Source organism: Balaenoptera acutorostrata, chromosome 19, assembly GCF_949987535.1.
Source record: "Balaenoptera acutorostrata chromosome 19, mBalAcu1.1, whole genome shotgun sequence".
NCBI classification, from domain to species: domain Eukaryota; kingdom Metazoa; phylum Chordata; class Mammalia; order Artiodactyla; family Balaenopteridae; genus Balaenoptera; species Balaenoptera acutorostrata.
Window position 1 is genome coordinate 27,868,085 of NC_080082.1, and position 18,775 is coordinate 27,886,859.

The window sequence follows — 18,775 nt, forward strand, 5'->3', positions numbered from 1 at the left end:
TCCATTTAAAGTCGCCATTAGTAATTCATGCCTGGCCTGAAGGCCACCAAGACCGCTGGAGCTTTTTGGGAACACCTGCTACCAGGCAATCTCCACCTTTCTCCTGTCTTGGGGTGGGCTTAGGCTCCTGATGAGACTCCCCTGCACCCACTTCTGCCAAGGTCACAGCCCCACAGTGTTTTCATTGCCAGGGACCAGGGTACGTGGAGAAATGTTGAAAGTGCGACCACCTCCACGAGAAAGTCAAGTTCCCTTGGAGGTTGGAGCCTCTAGTCCAGGAGGAAGTCTTCCTAGACCCCCAGAAGGAGGTTCTGAGATTATGGGCATGTAGTACGCTGTCACCAGGGGGTGGCATCTGGAGATCAGGTGGTGGGCAAGCTCTGTCTGCATCCCTCGGGACATTCCAGGCCACTGCACCTGGATGTGGCAGGGTGGACTTCGAGCCTGGGTCTCTTGGCATCACCTGCAGTGCTGTGGCGGAAGCATAGTTTCTGCTTCTGCACAAACCTCCAAGAAGGAGGCTCCGGTGAGAAACAAGACTAACTGTAACTGAAGCTCTGTCTCAAGGCGAAAAAGAGAGGGAAAACTAATGGAGGGAGACAGGATGAGTGATCGTGGGCTTCAGCCCATCGCTTTAGCACTGACCTGGTTGTCAATGGTCCCACTGATAGCGGTGCCCTTTCTGCTGCTTGGCTGAGAGCTGGCGTGTAGCTGGTGGTGACCAAGGCTCCCTGTGTGGTCCCTGGGACTCAGAGGCCCAGGCCCACTCTCCCCCACACCCTGTGTCCCCTGTAGTCACCATCCTCCCGGGAGAGCAAGAGGAGCCCAATCTCATCCTAGAAGATGTTGACCCTCCCTGGGAAGAAGATGAGCATCGGGAGGTCAGCAGCAGCCCACAGGGCGCAGAGGCAGCTCCAGCTGATGAAGAGGAGAGCGAGGTGGTGGAGCAGATGCCCAGGTGGGAGCTAGAGAAAGCCCTGAAAAAAACAGTGCTTGGGAAGATAACAGGCACATGGTACAGAATCCCAAAGGTATAAAAGGGCATAGAGCGGGGACCAAGTCTGCCTCTTCCTCCCTTTCCCTCCCACCAGACACCCATCCCTCTCCCCACGGGCACAGTGGCTGCCAGCATCTTCTGTACCTTTCCAGGGCCCATCTGAGCATATATGAGCATGGATTCCCTTCATTTTCTGTACAAAAGATAGCATATCACATGCACCGACCTATCTGCACCTTGCTACATTCATTCAACTACGTACCTTAAGATCTTTCCACATTTAGTACGTGGAGATCATCCTCATTTTTTTTTACAACTGCGTAGTATTCCATCATATGGATATGCCAGAATGTATTTAACCTGTCCACTATTGATGACCATTTAGGTTGATTCCAAAATTTTATTATTATAAACAATTCTGCGACAAGCACTCTTGTCCACATGTCCTTGCATGTGCATGTGTGTACCCCCTGCAGGACACATTTCCAGAAGGGAGTTGCAAGGTCCTCGGGGAAGGGAATGTGTAGCCGTGGTAGTGATGTCTGGGTCACCCTCCGCAGGGGCTGAACCATCTTAGTTCCCACCTGTGAGCTGGGTGATAGCTGCTCAAGCCAGCAGGCCTCAGGTCCTCAGGCCCATGATCTACATTGCAAAGATGGGGAAACTGAGGTCCAGGGAGGATCAGGGGCTGACCTAGGGTCAGCACCAGGACAGTTGGAGGCCGGGACCAGCCCCTGATGCACTGGGGGAGCCCTGTTGCTGGAGAGAAGCCGGAGCTGCTCAGGCAGGGCTCCCCAGGTAAAGTCTTGGGTGGGAAGTTAAGGTCTGGTCTCTGGGGGGGGGTCACAGTCCATCGTACTGAAAATGGGGGTCAGGAGGTGGATTCGGGGTACAGCTACAGGCGACCTCACCTCCTGCCTTTGACCTCAACTCAGGGAGCTGCCTCAGATTCAAGAGGAGAAAGAAGACGAGGAGGAGGAGGACGCAGAGGAGGAGGAGGACGCAGAGGAGGAGGAGGACGGAAAGGAGGAGGAGGTCGCAGAGGAGGAGGAGGATGCAGAGGAGGAGGAGGACGGAAAGGAGGAGGAGGTTGCAGAGGAGGAGGAGGACGGAAAGGAAGAGGAGGACGCAGAGGAGGAGGTCGCAGAGGAGGAGGAGGACGGAAAGGAGGAGGAGGACGGAAAGGAGGAGGAGGTTGCAGAGGAGGAGGAGGACAGAAAGGAAGAGGAGGACGCAGAGGAGGAGGTCGCAGAGGAGGAGGAGGACGGAAAGGAAGAGGAGGACGCAGAGGAGGAGGTCGCAGAGGAGGAGGAGGACGGAAAGGAGGACGAAGAGAAAGAGGAGGAGGACGGAAAGGAGGAGGAGGATGGAAAGGAGGAGGAGGTTGCAGAGGAGGAGGAGGACGGAAAGGAAGAGGAGGACGCAGAGGAGGAGGTCGCAGAGGAGGAGGAGGACGGAAAGGAGGACGAAGAGAAAGAGGAGGAGGACGGAAAGGAGGAGGAGGTCGCAGAGGAGGAGGAGGACAGAAAGGAGGAGGAGGATGGAAAGGAAGAGGAGGACGCAGAGGAGGAGATCGCAGAGGAGGAGGAGGATGCAGAGGAGGAGGTCGCAGAGGAGGAGGAGGTCGCAAAGGAGGAGGACGAAGAGAAAGAGGAGGAGGACGGAAAGGAGGAGGAGGACGGAAAGGAGGAAGAGGTCGCAGAGGAGGAGAAGGAGGATCGAAAGGAAGAGGACGACGAAGAGAAGGAGGAGGAGGACCGAAAGGAAGAGGAGGATGCGGAGGAGGAGGAGGACCGAAAGGAGGAGGAGGACGCAGAGGAGGAGGAGGACGAAGAGACGGAGGAGCCTGAGTAAGGACCCGTGCCCCTGGCTGAGGGATGGCTCAGGGAGGGGCTGCCAGGGCTTCTGGGGTGAGGGTGCTTTCTGCCGCTCACAGGAGCTCCTCTCTTTGTTCCGTGCTGTGTGCTGTGCCGCTGGGCACTGACCAGAAAGGCTGAGGCAGTGCTGGGGGACCCCACTGTGCTCATAATGACCTTGGGATTCACAGTACCTAATACTCAGCAACCACCTCCACGCCACCCACACTCACACGTACAGATGTAGAATGCACCTCCACGGGGTGGGGATTTTTGTCTGTTGCCTTCACTGCCATGTCTCCAGAGCCTAGAACAGTGCCTAGCACAGTAGGCACCAAATCAGTGTTGGTTGAATGCATGGAAGGATGCACAGACCCATGCAGTGGGCGCCCAGCTCTCCCGTGTAATTAACAAAGCCAAGGCGCAGAGCTGTCTCTGTCCCTCACACCCTCCCCAACAGTCGGTCCCCAATGGTTGCCTTTGATCCCTCTTAAGGCTGCCCTGGATTCTGCTCTATCGTCCATAATGGTTGATTCTGTATCCACATCCATAAAAATTTCAACATCAGAACACACAAAAGAATTCAGTTACAGTAAGAGCTTAAAAATGGAACTCAGAAACCGCTAAAAGTTATAATCAAACTTGACAAGAGAATAGATCTTAATTATTCCCACCACTGAAAAGAAATGATAATTAGGTGATGTGATAGAGTGCCCATTATCGCTACAATGGCAACCATATCATAATATACAAATGTATCAGTCAGCATGTTGTATACCTTATAAAATGTTATATGTCAAATATATTTGAATAATAAGAGAAGAAACCACTAAGAGGGAGATGATTCTGAGCAATGTGGGCTGCACAGAAGGGCAGATGGCTGGATGCCTGAGTGGAGTTAGGGGATGAGAGGCTGGACCAGAGGTGTAAAGATGGGCGTCTGATCTCATAGACGGAATGAAAGTGGGGTTGGAGGAGTTGCCCGGGGAGTGAGTGTAGATGGAGGAGAGGCCAAAATGCCAGATCAGAGGTCAGGGAGACGAGGAGGAACCAGAAAGGACCAAGGAGGGGGAGACGCCCATGTGGGGTGAGGGAAATGAGAAGAGTGTGAGGCCTGGAGGCCCAGTTGGAAAGTGTCTCAAGGAGAAGGGAGTGAACTGCTGCCTTGCGAGCAGCCCGCATGTCCCGGGAAGAGTGACAGTGTAGCTCGTGGAAGTGGTGGGAGATGATCCTTCAGAGGTGGTGGGGCCAGATTGTGAAGGCCTTGAACTTGATTTCCCGGGAGCAATGGGGAGCCATGGAAGGTTTGTGAGCAGGGAAGTGACACAGGCTGGCAGCTGCGTTGTGCAGAGACTGAGACAGGAGGAGCAGCGAGGTGGCTGTTGTACCGCAGATCAGGCCAGATGGTTTAACCTGTCCCCTCGCTCCATCCCCTTGTATTATTCCCTGTCGCTGTCACTCTGCCCTCTGTGGTACCCCCGGCCCGTACACTTCCTCCCTGTCCCTGTCACTCTGCCCTCTGTGGTAGCCCCGGCCCGTACACTTTCTCCCTGTCCCTGTCACTCTGCCCTCTGTGGTACCCCCGGCCCGTACACTTCCTCCCTGTCCCTGTCACTCTGCCCTCTGTGGTACCCCCGGCCCGTACACTTCCTCCCTGTCCCTGTCACTCTGCCCTCTGTGGTAGCCCCGGCCCATACACTTCCTCCCTGTCCCTGTCACTCTGCCCTCCGTGGTACCCCCGGCCCGTACACTTCCTCCCTGTCCCTTTAGCCATGGCCTGAGGCGAGATAGCATCACAAATGTTAGGAGCACAAGCTTTTCTTCTCTCAGCAGACTGACCTGGGCAAGTGGCAGATGGGCACAGAGCTTCTGCCTCCACATCTCTAAAACGGGGGGAGGGGTTGATAACAGCCCCTCCTGAGTGGTCAGAGGGCTGGCTGTGAGAACAGATGCGGTAGGACCTGGTGTGGAGTAAGTGCTCCATCAAAAGTCACCCATCTTCTCATCCCTGCTGAGGGTCACTTTTAGTCCCAGTCAGGAAAGAGTTAAACCATGAGGCCACACAGGATTTGGGGGCTAGAAGCCTGCTTAGTGTCATCTACTTTGGGTCTACGCTTGCCCGGTTCACCTATAATCTTTCCATCCTCAGCAAGAGGCCACACAGCTACTTGATTGCCTCCAATAACAGGGAGCTCACAACCTTTCAAAGGCTGTCCATTCCATCCATATGCACCTCTGATTTAGGAAATTATTTCTTCTGCCAAAACTATGGCTTCTGTAACCCGGTCCTAATTCTACCCTCCAGGCCTCTCCAGAGCCAGGATGCTCTCATTAACAGGTAACTGCCCCTCCCCTAAACGAAGACCTTAGATGCTGCCTGGCTGCATTAGTGCAGTTCTGTTTGCCCCCTGCTTTCACCTGCCTCTGTGTAGAGTGCAGAGATCTGAGCTGTTCCGCCACCAAGCCCGTATGCCCAACACATAGGCCTGCAAATCCCTTTATATGTCACAGCTCCTGAGCTAAAACACCACTTGAAAGCCAGTGAGCCAATGTGCACACACACAGGCACACGCACTAACTACATACGTGTTCTCTGCACAGTACACACAGACACACACACACATATCTGCACCGCACATACACACCTGCACACAGACACAGCCACACATGCTGGGTTATGTGCACACTTATGTGTAGGCAGGGCACTTACACACACAGCCTGCATACATGCACAAGCAACACACACACGGGCACACGTGTACACACTTGCACATATCCACACTAGACACAAGCGCATACATTCAGTTACCTACAAACAGTGCAGGCACACACAGGCTCATACAGATGTTCACCCAGAGCTTCAAACTCAGGGCACTTTGGGGTCTGGGGCCCCAGGTAGGGACGAGGGCCCTGTGGTGACAGAGCCAGTGATCCCAGGGCCAAGGCCAGAGGGTGTCAGGCGTGGGACAGGTGGGCTGGGCTGTCACTGGCTGGGGAAGGATGCTTTTGCCAGCTTTGAGGAGGCACAGGGGTTACTGATGACGCGCGAGCCCTGGTAACGGGCAGATGGTCGCCTAGCGACCTGATCTCTGCTGGCAACAACTCAGCTTTTCATAGCAACGGAAGCCTTTTGGTCCCCACCTGGCCTCCCTGGGGGCATTTCCGCAGAGTTCCCCGCACATCCCCTCAATCTGATTAGAAGCAGGAAGGATTGGTGGCTCATCTGCCACCCGAGCCACACTGGCTCCAGAGCTGGCCTCACAGGCTCGGGGCTGGGCTCAGGCTCCCCCAATTCTCCACTGGCATGCACCGACCTGGGGTTTGGAATGAATGTCATCACCCCCAGCTGAACTCCTGCACCACAGGCGTCCTTGTCAGCAAAGACAGCGAGACCCAAGTAGGTGGCTGCTTCTCCCTAAGGGCTCCCCTCCTTCCTTCTTTCGGGGCTGGGGTACCGGGTGAAGAGTCTGCTGAAGGCAACAGTGAGGACCTTAACTTGGGGGCACAGCCTGTTTCGTGACTTGGGAGAGGACAGTGGGCTGGTAAACTCTTGCCAGCTGGCTGTTGCTGCTACTCCCCACACCTTTAACTTGGAGAGTCAGGACCTCTGGGATGCCCACCTCAGCCAGTCTGTCTGATCCTCTACTTGGAAATCCCTGGGACTTGGGAACTTTCCAGAAGTTGATGGCCCACTGCATCTGGGCTGGTCAAGAGGGGGCCTTAGCAGGCACCAGGCATACTGCCAACCAGGGACAACATGATTTGGGGGTACATGGGTCCCCAAACAGCCCCTGGTGGAGCTGACAGGGCCACTGTAAGGCTTGTTACGTGTCTCGGTAGCTGGAGATGTTTGTGCAAAATGTTCCGCAATCTATGTGGGTGATTCACACACCTGCAGAAGGCCGCCTCCTCTGGGATTTATAATAATAATGACAAGAACAGTCATAATAACAGCTGTCACCTGATTAGCACTTGTTTTCCATGCCAGACGTTGTGCTAAGGCTCCTACTGCTAATCCCATTTCACAGATGAGAGAACTGGGGCTCAGAGATAGCAGCCCACACATCCACGGGTGGCCTGCCAGCAAGCGCAGAGCTGGGATTCCGTCCCAGGTCAGGCTGGGCTCCTAAGCGGACACCTAGTACTACAGACAAGGAAAGCTGCTTACCAGTGTTTAGAGATGGAGAATCCAGATGACGCCGGACATGGGGAGGTTTTTTGAGTTTTCCATGAGCTTCTCACTGGCCCTTCTGACCTCGTTCAAATAAGCCAGTCTGTACAGTACAGGCTGGATGAGTCCTACCCATTTGACAGATAAGCAAACGCAGGCTTCCCGGGGACTTGCTTTCCAGGCCAGATTCTAGAATGAGCAAGACCCCAGGAAGCCTCTGACTGGGACTGTGGGAAGTTGATTTCCTGGGCCTTTGTGCTCTGAGAACCGAGGAGGCCCCTGCATCTGTTCCAGGGAAGGAGAATCCAGTCTGCCCCTCGCAGCACAAGCCCATCCCACCCTTCCGGGCAGGGCCGACTTCTCTGTCAGGTGTGGGAGGCACGGTTCCCATAATACTTTTAGAGGCCCCCAAGAACATTTTAATTTCTTTTAAAATCAGACCAAGAAATGAACTTTTAGATGGAAGAGAATATTTTAATATATAATATTAACTTATTAATCTTCATATGAATGCAGTCACAAAATGGAATTTGAAAAATATATTTATGGAGGAAGGGGCCCGTGAAGGCTGAAGTGCCCAGGCCCTACGAAAATCATAATATGCCCTTTTCTTCAAGAAAAGCTGTTTCTTCCTGGGCAGGGTAGAGAGTGTGACTCTGACAATTCAGGCCCCTCACAATGGAAATGCGTATGCAATGAAGAGAAATAAAGTGAGTTAGGTGCTTGGATCCTCCAAACACTCGCCTCACTCCTCCACGTCACCTGGGGCTGTGCAGACACTCAGAGGCAGGCAGTGGAGTATTGAAGACTTGGTGCTGGGGTCAGAGACACCCATCTTTTATCCAGGTTCACCTGGTGCAGGCTGTGTGACCTTGGACAGGCCATCTGACCTCTCTGAGCCTCCGATTTCTAAGCTCAAATAGGATCAGTCATAGCTGGGCTCTCGGGTTTATCTGGGTGAGGATTCGGTGAGACACTGTGTGTGCCATGTGCTTGGCCCGGTGCCTGGCACACAGCCCTTGGGAGCTGCTGTGACAACATGATTGCTGGCTGATTCCGGCTCCCAGGCTGCTGGCTCCAAACTGACTGGGCTGTAATTCCGTCCCCATCTCGTCACCCACCTCAGGAGGGCTGAGACTTGGCCCTCTGGGTAAAGGATGGGGAATTCAGGTTTTCTGGGCAGCAGATGCCAAAGAGCATCCTCCAGGAGCCCCTTGGCGACAGTGGTCCATGGCATGGGGTGAGGCCGTTAGGAAGCCGAATCTAATTCTAACCACAAAAATCACATTAGCCCTTGGTCCCAAGTCATCATTTTAACCCAGAGGTTGCACACAGGCATCTCAGGGCCCAATTTAGTCTGGAGACAGGCTCTTTTGGATATTGACATATTAATATAGATATTAATATAGATAATACAGATGTTAATATAGATCTATTAATTTGGATTAATTATCAGCATCTAGAGATGGGGAGGTCCCACCTTTAAAACGTGTAGTTCAGGCTTCTCTTGAAAATCAGCAGATCTGGCCACGGGACTCCCATTCCAAGCGGAGTGGGGTTGCTGACTCAGAGGGGCACAGGTTCTTCTCTCCTCCCTATAGTCTCACCCCGGCCCCCATCACTCGTGTATGCCTCTGCCTGGTCCAGGGACCCCTGAAACCTTCAGCAGTTGCAGTGTGGCTCTGATCTCATGGCATGGAAAAAACCAGGGTCTGTGTCCGAGGTTTGTGTGATGTGGGACAATTTGCTGTGTGATTTTGGCCAGGCCAATTGACCTCTCTGTGCCTCACTTTTCTCATACTCCCTGCTCTGCCTATATCCCCAAGGTTGCCTGGAGACTCTCAGAGGGGAAATGCTGGGCATAGATTTTGAACACTCTACAGTGCCCTTTGATCAGCCCCCAAAGGACAGTTCCTCAAAACCGTCCTCCGTGATTTTCTTTGCACTTGCTGTTCCCCTTTCCTGGACACTATTCCCTACCTATTCCCAGCTCACAGGCCACCTCCTCTGGGAAGCCCTCCTTCCTAGGCAGAATTGTGCTGTGCCCTTCATAGCTACTTGCTCCAGAGTGTGACTCAGACTGGGAACTTGTTAGCAGGATGTGACATCTGCCACCTGCCCTGTGCTGGGAGCTTCAAGAGGGCGAGGACCTATCCTTAGGCGTCTTTGTGCCCCAGCTCCTGGCACAGAGCCTGGCACTCAGCACAGTTCAGGAAACATTTAACACCCCTAACCCCAGCCCTTCCCTCCTGCCCCCTCGCAGTCACAGTGTCCTGCTGGATAGCTGTCTGGTGGCGCAGGGCGGCGAGGACCAGAGTGGAGTAGGCGGAACTGAGCACCAGAGCGCCTCACACCAGGTATGGAGCGGCACCAGGCCTGGCGCCCGAGCTACCTCGGAGGCCTGGACTGGAGTCGGCGGAAGGGGCTGGGCCTTGTCCCCTCTGCTTACAGGGGCGGGGTTTGGCTGATGAGATGCCCACAGGACAGAGGTGAGCAGGGTGGTGCGTGCTGTGAGGCCCTGCTTGTAGCAGGGGTCAGATGGTGTCAGGAAGGGCCCCGGGTGGTATGGCCATGGGTGGGGAGCAGTGGGCTTAGACTCCAGTCCTCACGTGGCTGTGTGACCCTGGGCAAGTCACCTCCCCACTCTGGGCCTCAGTGGCCACCTCTGTAAAATGGGGCTAAAAACCTTTCCCTGGAGTATTGTATACAGTTCTATGCTCTGAAGTGTGGTGCCGGATGGAGAGTGCCGTGGTGGCTGCTTTAGGTGCTTTGTCCCCACACGCAGAGGGCTGCCCGAGAATTTCCCCTCATTACATGTGACAGGTCCAGGTGTTGGGGCCTGGGGCTCCTGTGTGCACTGGATGCCCCAGAAGGTGAGCTGGAGGGTATGACCAAACAGGCAGGGCCGGGACTAGTCTTGGGGCCCATCCTGAGGGTAGATCCCCCCACAGGGGCTGGGCTGGACTAGGGCTAGGACAGGGCTTGATGGTCACAGCTTCGGTTTCCTCTTTATCTTTTGCAGGAGCTGCAGGAGGAGGCCGCGGCCGCCAGCTCAGGAGGTAGGTGTGTGGTGGGGTTGCATAAGAATGTCCAGGATGCTTTCAGGCTGGGGGCAGCCAGGGTACAGGGGCAAACCCTCCTCCTCTCCCTCTCAACTCGTCCCCCAACCCCATCCCATCCTCAGGCAAAACCCATTCTGTGCATCTTAGGGCCACGTTGTCAGAGTCTGATGATGTATTTCAAAGGCCCCAGGGGAATTGCACTGAGGCCCCCCAGGACCCCAGGAGGCCTGGGGAAACCGTACTCCCAGCCAACCCCTCCTGCCAACCCCCTCACTGGGAACGCAGCTCTCTAGGTTACTGCCCAGTGAGGATTTGGTTCAAATGTAACGTACCTGAGTGAAAACTGGGGCCAGAGCTCGCTAAGGGCGTGTCCTAGACTCTGTGTCTTTTGAGCTTTTCCTTACTGCTAAGATCCCCAGCACAATTGGATTATTTATCACTCCCACCCCTAATCCTGAGAACTTCAGGGATGATGGGGACAGACTCTAGGGGAGTGAGGATGTCTGGACACTGAGCCCTGGCCTTGCAAACTTCCACAGGCCCCAAGACACTGGTGGTGCTCCACCTGCCCTTTGAGGCAGACAGACCATTTTACAGATGAGAAAACTGAGGCTCCATGTGGGCAGCATTTGGCTCAGTGGTCAAGGACACAGACCTACGTTTCACTATTGGCTCCTCCCTCTTCCTCGCTCTGTGACCTGGGGCCAGTTCTGTGACCTCTCTTAACTGTGGCTCCCAAATCAAGAAAGAGGGGCTATAACAGTACCTAGCTCACTGGGTTGCTGGGCAGAGTGGGGGTGACAGTGCATCACTGGAACTGAAAGAAGAGACCATAATGGGGGCCATGACAATGATGTTTGTGTCCCAGGCAGCCACTGACGCAAATGGGACTGGACCCGTGTGTCTCAACCCCAGGTGTCCTGAGCCTGCCCCCCACCTGATCTTTGAAAAACATCCTCTGTTAACTTTAACCCAAATCTGCCGGAAACCTACTAAGTCTGCACCCCACATGGATGAACAAGACCAGGATCACCCAGTTGCAGACTCAGGTTCCGTGGGGCTGGTTCCACCCCCTTCCTCAGGTCGTTTGGAAGCAGGTGGCCTGGGAACCACACTTTGAGAAACAGTGAAGCACAGCCCTTTGTCTGCTTCCACTCGAAAGTGTGGATCTTGAACCAGCAGCTTTGGTGTCGCCTGGGAGCTGGTTAGAAATGCAGAATCCCAGGCCCCATCCCAGACCTGCTGAACCAGAACCTGCACTGTTAACAAGATCCCTGGTGATTTCTCTGCGCATTTGTGTTTGAGAGGCAATGGCCTTGAGCCCTTGTTCTCAATCGTGACTGCACACTGGAATCATTTGGGGAGATTTAAAAATCCGGGTGCCAGTCCTCACCCCAGACCATTAAATCAGAATCTCTGGGGATGGGCCCACGCATCAGGCATTTCCAGACCTGCCCAGGCGATTCCAATATGCAGCCCATTTGGGGAAACAGGGACCTAGGAAAAGTTATTGCTTCTGGTTGGAAGTGAAATTAATTGAGCTCCAGGATTTCTTTGGGATGGAAAATCCTACCAGGCTAAGAACGTTTGAGTCTGTGAGCCTAAGCCTGAGGGGTTCTGGGTTCTGTGACTCTAATTTCTTTGAGTCTAAAGTATGAAATGCTACGATGGTGGGTTAGCAGAGAAAGCTCCAGAGCTGGGATGCTCAGGGCAGGGCTGTCTCTCAGAGCTGTTGGGCTGACGAGCCGCATGACTGGTGACACTCTTGACACTGAACTCCGGGGACAATGGTCTCCAGACTTTGGGTGCAGCTGCTGCAAGCGCAGGCGGGCACCGGGCTGGTGTGTGTTGGCGCTGGTGGGGAAGAGCCCCACCTACCCTGCCTCTCCCAACTCTGTGCTCCTCATTGCAGTCCCCAGGGTCCCGCCTCTGCCTGAGATCCCCTGCCCCCAGCACCATGGCTAAACCAGGCCGGGACATGGAGCTGAATCGCCTGGTCCAGGACAAGCCACCTGGCCAAGTGACCCCCGGGCTTGCTCCCCCAAACCTGGTGGAGCACCTCCCCAATGTGCCCAGCTACCACCCCCCGATCACCCGCATCCCTGTCCTCATCTTCCGGAGGACAGCCTTGTCCAACTCCAGCTTTGCCAAGGAGACCAGGAGCTCCATCCGTCGCCTAGGTAGCGTGAAATTGACCACCCAGCGCGCTGGTGTCTGTGGTGTGCTTCTGCATGGCTTGGGCTCTTTCCTGCATGGGTGCCATGGTCTTGGCGTGGGACCACTGTTTGGGCTCATGGAACACCACCCCTTCTTCCTCTGCTGACCAGTGCCTTCATCTTGCTTTGTGGTGACTTGAAGAGTATTAGTCCCCTTCTCTTTGTGCCTAAAATTCCACAATTAGCAATTCATTTCTTTGGGTTAAACATAGCTTTTTGCAGATCATCAGTTTTTATACAGGTAGTCACTCATACCCGAGTTTAAACAAGTCCCTCAGATCTCCAGGCCAAAAGGCTTGGGGCAGGGAGCTGGGTGGGGGAAGAGAATAATCAGGGGAATGGGCCAGAAGAGGAATGTGGAGGTCCGTTGCAGACAGAATCTACCGACCTTGAGAGTTGGCTGGGAGCTAGACTTTCTGAGGACTGTTGTTATCTGCTCAGCAAATTCCCTTTCAGGAAAGGGGAGGCCCCCAGGTGCTGACAGGCAGACCCAGAGGAGGCGTCCTCAGGGGCCAGTGCAGAGAGAGAGCCTGTCTGGATCCATTTAATTGTGACAAGATCCCCGCAGTGGCCTTCGGGCTCCTGCTGTTTGCTGCCTGATGACAAAGTGCTGGGGGACATACTGGTGCCTCTGGGCTAACCCCTGTCACTTTCTGCCTTGACTCAAACCAGACCTGCCATTTTCCCTTTAATTTGTTTGTTTGTTTTGGGATTACACTGGGCAAGGTTGCCTCCGAGATTCGCAGGCAGGTCGAGCTGAACATTTCACAAAAAGAGATCCACTCTCGTCCTCTCCCTCCTCCTGGCTTGGGGTGGGCACAGAGTTGGGGCAAGGTGGCACGTGATCAACCCCGTGACAGGCTCAGTGTTCCGGGCAAGGCCTAAATCTCCTCACTCCAAAGGGTCCTCCACGTCCTCCACCTTTATACCGCGGCTCGATTTTTGTGCATTCTGTACCAACTCTGCGCTTATTTGTTTACTATCTTTCTTTCAGTGGATTCACTTTTTCATTTAATTGAGTGTATTTAAACAGGAAGCTTTACATTATAATTCTAATGGAAAACCAGCATGGCCTGCCATAAATATAGAGAAGGCATAAATAGAAATAACCACAACGGTATGGAGAACAATGTAGAGTTGGTCGTTTCCAGTGAGGTACGTGGCCTGCTGAAGGCTCATAGCTGAGTCTGCTCTCCCAGCTGCAAAGGGGCATTCAGACGTGTCGGAGAGGTGTTAAGGCCATAGCAGCACGAACCTGAGGCTTTCTCTCTGCCTTCTCAGGATCCAGAGAGAACCGGACAGGGAGGAATGGTTCCGTTCTGTCATCCTTTGCCTTGGCTGTGCCATCTAAAATCATCGTGTGCCTCCTCTGGTCCCTGGGAGCCCCACACTTTGAGAAATAGTCCCAGTGACACACTGGGACAGTGGGTGGAACCGGCTGTCATTGACACATGATGATTTTATTTTATTTACTGATGAATAGGCAAGGATGTTTACTGCAGCACTGTTTAAATATTCGTTAATACAGGCTATTTATAAAATGCCTATATTAGCCATTAAAAGTAAAACAAGTAGAGAAATAGAAAATATTGTCAGTCAAAAAAAATCTTTCAAAGAATTAAAAGATTTAAAAAACAGGGATTTATATAAGGCTTGGTATTGGTCACGGTAGTGGTCGAATTTACAACACAGATTAATAGAGAGATGTAAATCAAGGCCTTCTTCCCCAGACTTGGTTCTAAAACCTTTACTGTCTAGGATCAAGAGCCAGGTCCTTCGGTGATAGTTTGCAGGTCTTATATATGGTTTCTACCTATGCCCAATCTAAACAGTAGGACGCACGATGATTTTAGATGCTGCAGACAAGGCGGTGACAGCATGTAGTGAGAACATTATTCCCATTTCAATGGTGCTGCTTGGCCCCTCTCAGCCGAGGTTTCATTTTGACAGAGGCCTCTACATATGCTGGTCACCAGCCTCCGGATGGGATGAGAGGTTCAGCTCTGGAGCCAGGCTGCCTGGGTCCAGATCTGGGCTCTGCTGAAAGTTTCTTAACCTCTCTGTGCTTCGGGTTTCCTTCTCCGCAAAATGGGGACAATGATGACAGAGACCTCATAGAGCAGCCGGGAATGATGAAAGGGTTTATATATATAACGCACGTAGAGCTTAGTGAAACTAATGCCTAGCAGGCATATAGGAAGTGCTTAACAGTAAATATTATTATTCTCTAAACCAATTTAAGCATAAAATATTCTTTATATTCTGAATTATAGTATTCTTATTCTATAAATCAGTATAATACAAACGAATATAATTTCTGCTTTGAGTTTCTACTCTCCCAAGCTGGCAGGAAATGAAACATCAGGCTTAGGAGTTCCCCGCCCTCCCCTGGGAGTGATTGAGTTCACAGGGTCTGGTGCAGGGCGAGGCAGGGGGTAAGGGGACCACCTTCTCCCTCCCAGGTTCCGTGAGACAGCCTCATGGATGCTGAGACCAGGGTGTTTTTTTGCTGCCTGGGGGCCATGCTGGGGGCACCCCAGGGCCCTGAGCATTTTTGAGAAGCTGTCCTTGTCCTGGCTGCCTCCACGCCCCTGGCCCACCTCCAGCTCACCTCTCCCGAGGTCTGCAGGGAAGCAGGGGGACGTCCCTGCCGCCCCGTGGCTCTCTCCTGTTTTCCACAGCCTGGGGCATCTCTGGTGAGTCTAGCAAAACTTCTTAAGCTTCTTGAGTCCTGTTCATCCTCTTCCCCTGAGAGCTTAGGGTTAGTAAAACAAACGCCCCAAAGTCTTGAGGTCTGCTTACGTTCCCTCCGCCAAACTTCATAAAGTGCTGGCTTTTCCCATGGTGGCCATTAGAAAAAGCTCACATATCCAAGTGTTTCAAAATGCTCCCCTCCCCATTTTGGGGGTGTGCCCCTGCCTTGCTGGCGCCCAGGTCTATGCCTGGCTGCTATTGGGTGGTCCCGCCCAGGCATGGTGGGGAGTGGGGACACCATTCCAGCCCCTCAGCATCCTCTGAGCTCTGCCTTGGGGCAGACCTGTCCCCACAGTCACTGGGGTGGGTAATGAAGACTGAGGTAGGGCCACACCCAGGCTCCCCAGGGAGGACCCAATTCTCAGGATGCGAGGTCTCTCAGAGGTCAGGAGAGGGGTTGGGTTGATGAATTTCGGGGGCTCTTGGCATGTACAAAAATAAGGAAATACCAAACATGTACCCAAACAGGGATAACACACAATACAAAAACAACCTGTTACCCTTGATTGCAGGAAACTTCCAAATGTCTCCATTGGAGGCCCTTCAAGAGTGTGAGGCCCTGAAGAGGTAAAATTGTCACTATATGCAAAAACGTGATACTATATATAGAAAATCCTAAGGACTCCACACAAAAACTACTAGATCTAATAAATGAGTTCAGCAAAGTAGCAGGATACAGGATAAACATTCAAAAATCGGTTGCATTTCTTTACACTAACAATGATATATCAGAAAGGAAATGTAAAAAAAGAATACCTTTTAAAACAGCACGAAAAAAAATAAAATAAAATACCTAGGAATAAACCTGACTACTAAGGAGGTGAAAGACTTATACACTGAAAACTATGAAACATTAATAAACGGAATTAAAGAGGATTCAAAGAAATGGAAAGATATCCCATGCTCTTGGATTGGAAGAATTAATATTGTTAAAATGACAATACTACCCAAAGCAATCTACAGATTTAATATGATCCCTATCAAAATACCCAAGACATTTTTCACAGAACTAGAACAAATAATCAAAAAATTTATATGGAACCATAAAAGACCCAGAATTTCCAAAGCAATGCTGAGGAAAAAAAACAACTCTCTGGTGGCACAGTGGTTGGGAATCCACCTGCCAGTGCAGGGGACACGGGTTCAAGCCCTAGTCCGGGAAGATCCCACATGCCACAGAGCAACTAAGCCCGTGTGCCACAACTACTGAACCTGTACTCTAGAGCCCATGAGCCACAACTACTGAGCCCACGAGCCACAACTACTGAAGCCCACGCGCCTAGAGCCCGTGCTCCGAAACAAGAGAAGCCACTGCAATGAGAAGCCCGTGCAACGCAATGAAGAGTAGCATAACTCTCCCAGACTTCAGACAATACTACAAAGCTACAGTAATCAAAACAGCATGGTATTGGTACAAAAACATACATACAGATCAATGGAACAGAATAGAGAGCCCAGAAATAAACCCACACACCTACAGTCAATCTTTGACAAAGGAGGCAAGAATATAAAATGGGAGAAAGACAGTGTCTTCAGAAAGTGGTGCTGGGAAAGTTGGACAGCTGCATGTAAATCAATGAAGTAGAACACACCCTCACAGCATACACGACAGTAAACTCAAAATGGCTTAAAGACTCAAACATAAGACATGACACCATAAAACTCCAAGAAGAGAGCATAGGAAAAACATTCTCTGACATAAATAGTACCAATGTTTTCTTAGGTCAGTCTCCCAAGGCAATAGAAATAAAAACAAAAATAAACAAATGGGACCTAATCAAACTTACAAGCTTTTGCACAGCAAAGGAAACCATTAAAAACAAAAACAAAAAAAAAGACAACCTATGGAATGGGAGAAAATATTTGCAAATGATGTGACAGACAAGGGCTTAATCTCCAAAATATACAAACAGCTCATACAACTCAACAACAACAACAAAACAACCCAGTTGAAAAATGGGCAGAAGACGTTAATAGACATTTCTCCAAAGAAGACATAGAGATGGCCAATAGACACATGAAAAGTTGCTCAACATCACTAATTATTAGAGAAATGCAAATCAAAACTACAGTGAGGTACCACCTCACACTGGTCAGAATGGCTATCTTTAAAAAGTCTACAAATAACAAATGCTGGAGAGGGTGTGGAGAAAAGGGAACCCTCCTATACTGTTGGTGGGAATGTAAATTGGTGCAGCCACTATGGAGAACAGTATGGAGGTTCCTCAGAAAACTAAAACTAGAGTTGCCATATGATCCAGCAATCCCACTCCTGGGCATATACCCAGACAAAACTATAATTCAAAAAGATGCATGCACCCCTATGTTCATAGCAGCACTGTTCACAACAGCCAAGATGTGAAAACAACCTACATGTCCACTGACAGAAGAATGGATAAAGAAGATGTGGTGCATATATATATAATGGAATACTACTCAGCCATAAAAAAGAATGAAATAAGGCCATTTGCAGCAACATGGATGCAACTAGAGATTATCACACTAAGAGAAGTAAGTCAGAAAGAGAAAGACAAATACCATATGATACCACTTACATGTGGAATCTAAATGTGGCACAAATGAACCTATCTACAAGACAGAAACAGACTCACAGACATAGAGAGCAGACTGGTGGTTGCCAAAGGGCAGGAGGGTGGGGAGGGAAGGACTGGGAGTTTGGGATTAACAGAGGTAAACTATTATACATAGGATGGATAAACAACAAGGTCCTACTGTATAGCACAGGGAAGTATATTCAATATCCTGTGACAAACCATAATAGAAAAGAATATTAAAAAAAGGAATGTTGATATGTGTATAACTGAGTCACTTTGCTGTAAAGCAGAGATTGACACAACATGGTAAATCAACTATAAAAAGAGTGTGAGGCCCTTTAGCCCCATGTCTCATGCGCCCACAGGCCTGGGAGAGCCTTGTCACCCTTACCTTGGGATGGGGAAACTGAGGCCCAGAGAGGGGAAGCAGCTGAGCCAGGCCGCACCAGGCCAGGCCCTAGGACGTGGCACCCCCAGGCTCCCCATGCCCTATCTGAGTGATGCACCCCCATCACCCACCCCAGGGCCTTGATGCTTCTCCAGGCCCAGGGAAACCAGGCTGGGTTTTGGAGAGCTGGGCTCCAGGCTGTGTCCAGGAGCTCCTGTGGCTTCTGTGGCTCCTGGGTTAGTGGCTGGCATGGGCGTGGCGGTCAGAGGGCCCTGGGCTCTGCATCGTTGTGCCCCCTGCATGGATCTCTCCTGTGGGCCCTGTTGGGAGGCAAGGCTTCCAGAGGACCCTCCACACAGGCTTTCTGTGGCTTCCCTGTAGAACACAGCAAGGCCCTGGGACCTGGCTTCTCTCTGACGCTGTGCCCTCCTTCCTCTCCCCAGTACCTGCCACGGAAGAGCACCCGGAAGTGCAGGTGGAAGACGCTGATGCTGACAGCCAGCCCCTCTACGAGGAGGAGAATCCACCCTCTCCCGTGCCGCTGCCCCCGTCTCCTGCCGAATCCGACACACCTGGGGCCCCAGGATCAGCCACAGGGAGCCTCAGGTCACCTTTTATGCTTCTCTTGGGCTTTTCATAGCACTGTGCCACCTGTGCATTTGGCATTTGAGGACACTGGGGCCAGAGAGGGGAAGAAGCTGGCCCAAGTCACTCAGCGAGTTGCTGTCAGCGCTGGGACTATGGCCCCACCATTTTCAGTTCTCCTAATTTCTGGC

The 18,775-nt window shown here is 51.9% G+C and overlaps 1 protein-coding gene across 1 annotated transcript in view; it reads left to right on the forward strand.

Annotated features, from left to right (window-relative positions):
* CNGB1 (cyclic nucleotide gated channel subunit beta 1) overlaps window positions 1–18,775 on the forward strand; it is a gene marked incomplete at its 3' end in the record, with an annotated part of 70,351 nt that overhangs the window by 16,859 nt on the left and 34,717 nt on the right. Inside the window, exons 13-20 of the mRNA XM_057534377.1 lie at window positions 796–958; window positions 1,933–2,191; window positions 2,333–2,380; window positions 2,645–2,692; window positions 2,750–2,847; window positions 9,288–9,381; window positions 10,047–10,083; window positions 18,443–18,605. Coding sequence (XP_057390360.1) covers window positions 796–958; window positions 1,933–2,191; window positions 2,333–2,380; window positions 2,645–2,692; window positions 2,750–2,847; window positions 9,288–9,381; window positions 10,047–10,083; window positions 18,443–18,605 — 910 coding nt within the window. The remainder of the gene's footprint in view (window positions 1–795; window positions 959–1,932; window positions 2,192–2,332; window positions 2,381–2,644; window positions 2,693–2,749; window positions 2,848–9,287; window positions 9,382–10,046; window positions 10,084–18,442; window positions 18,606–18,775) is intronic.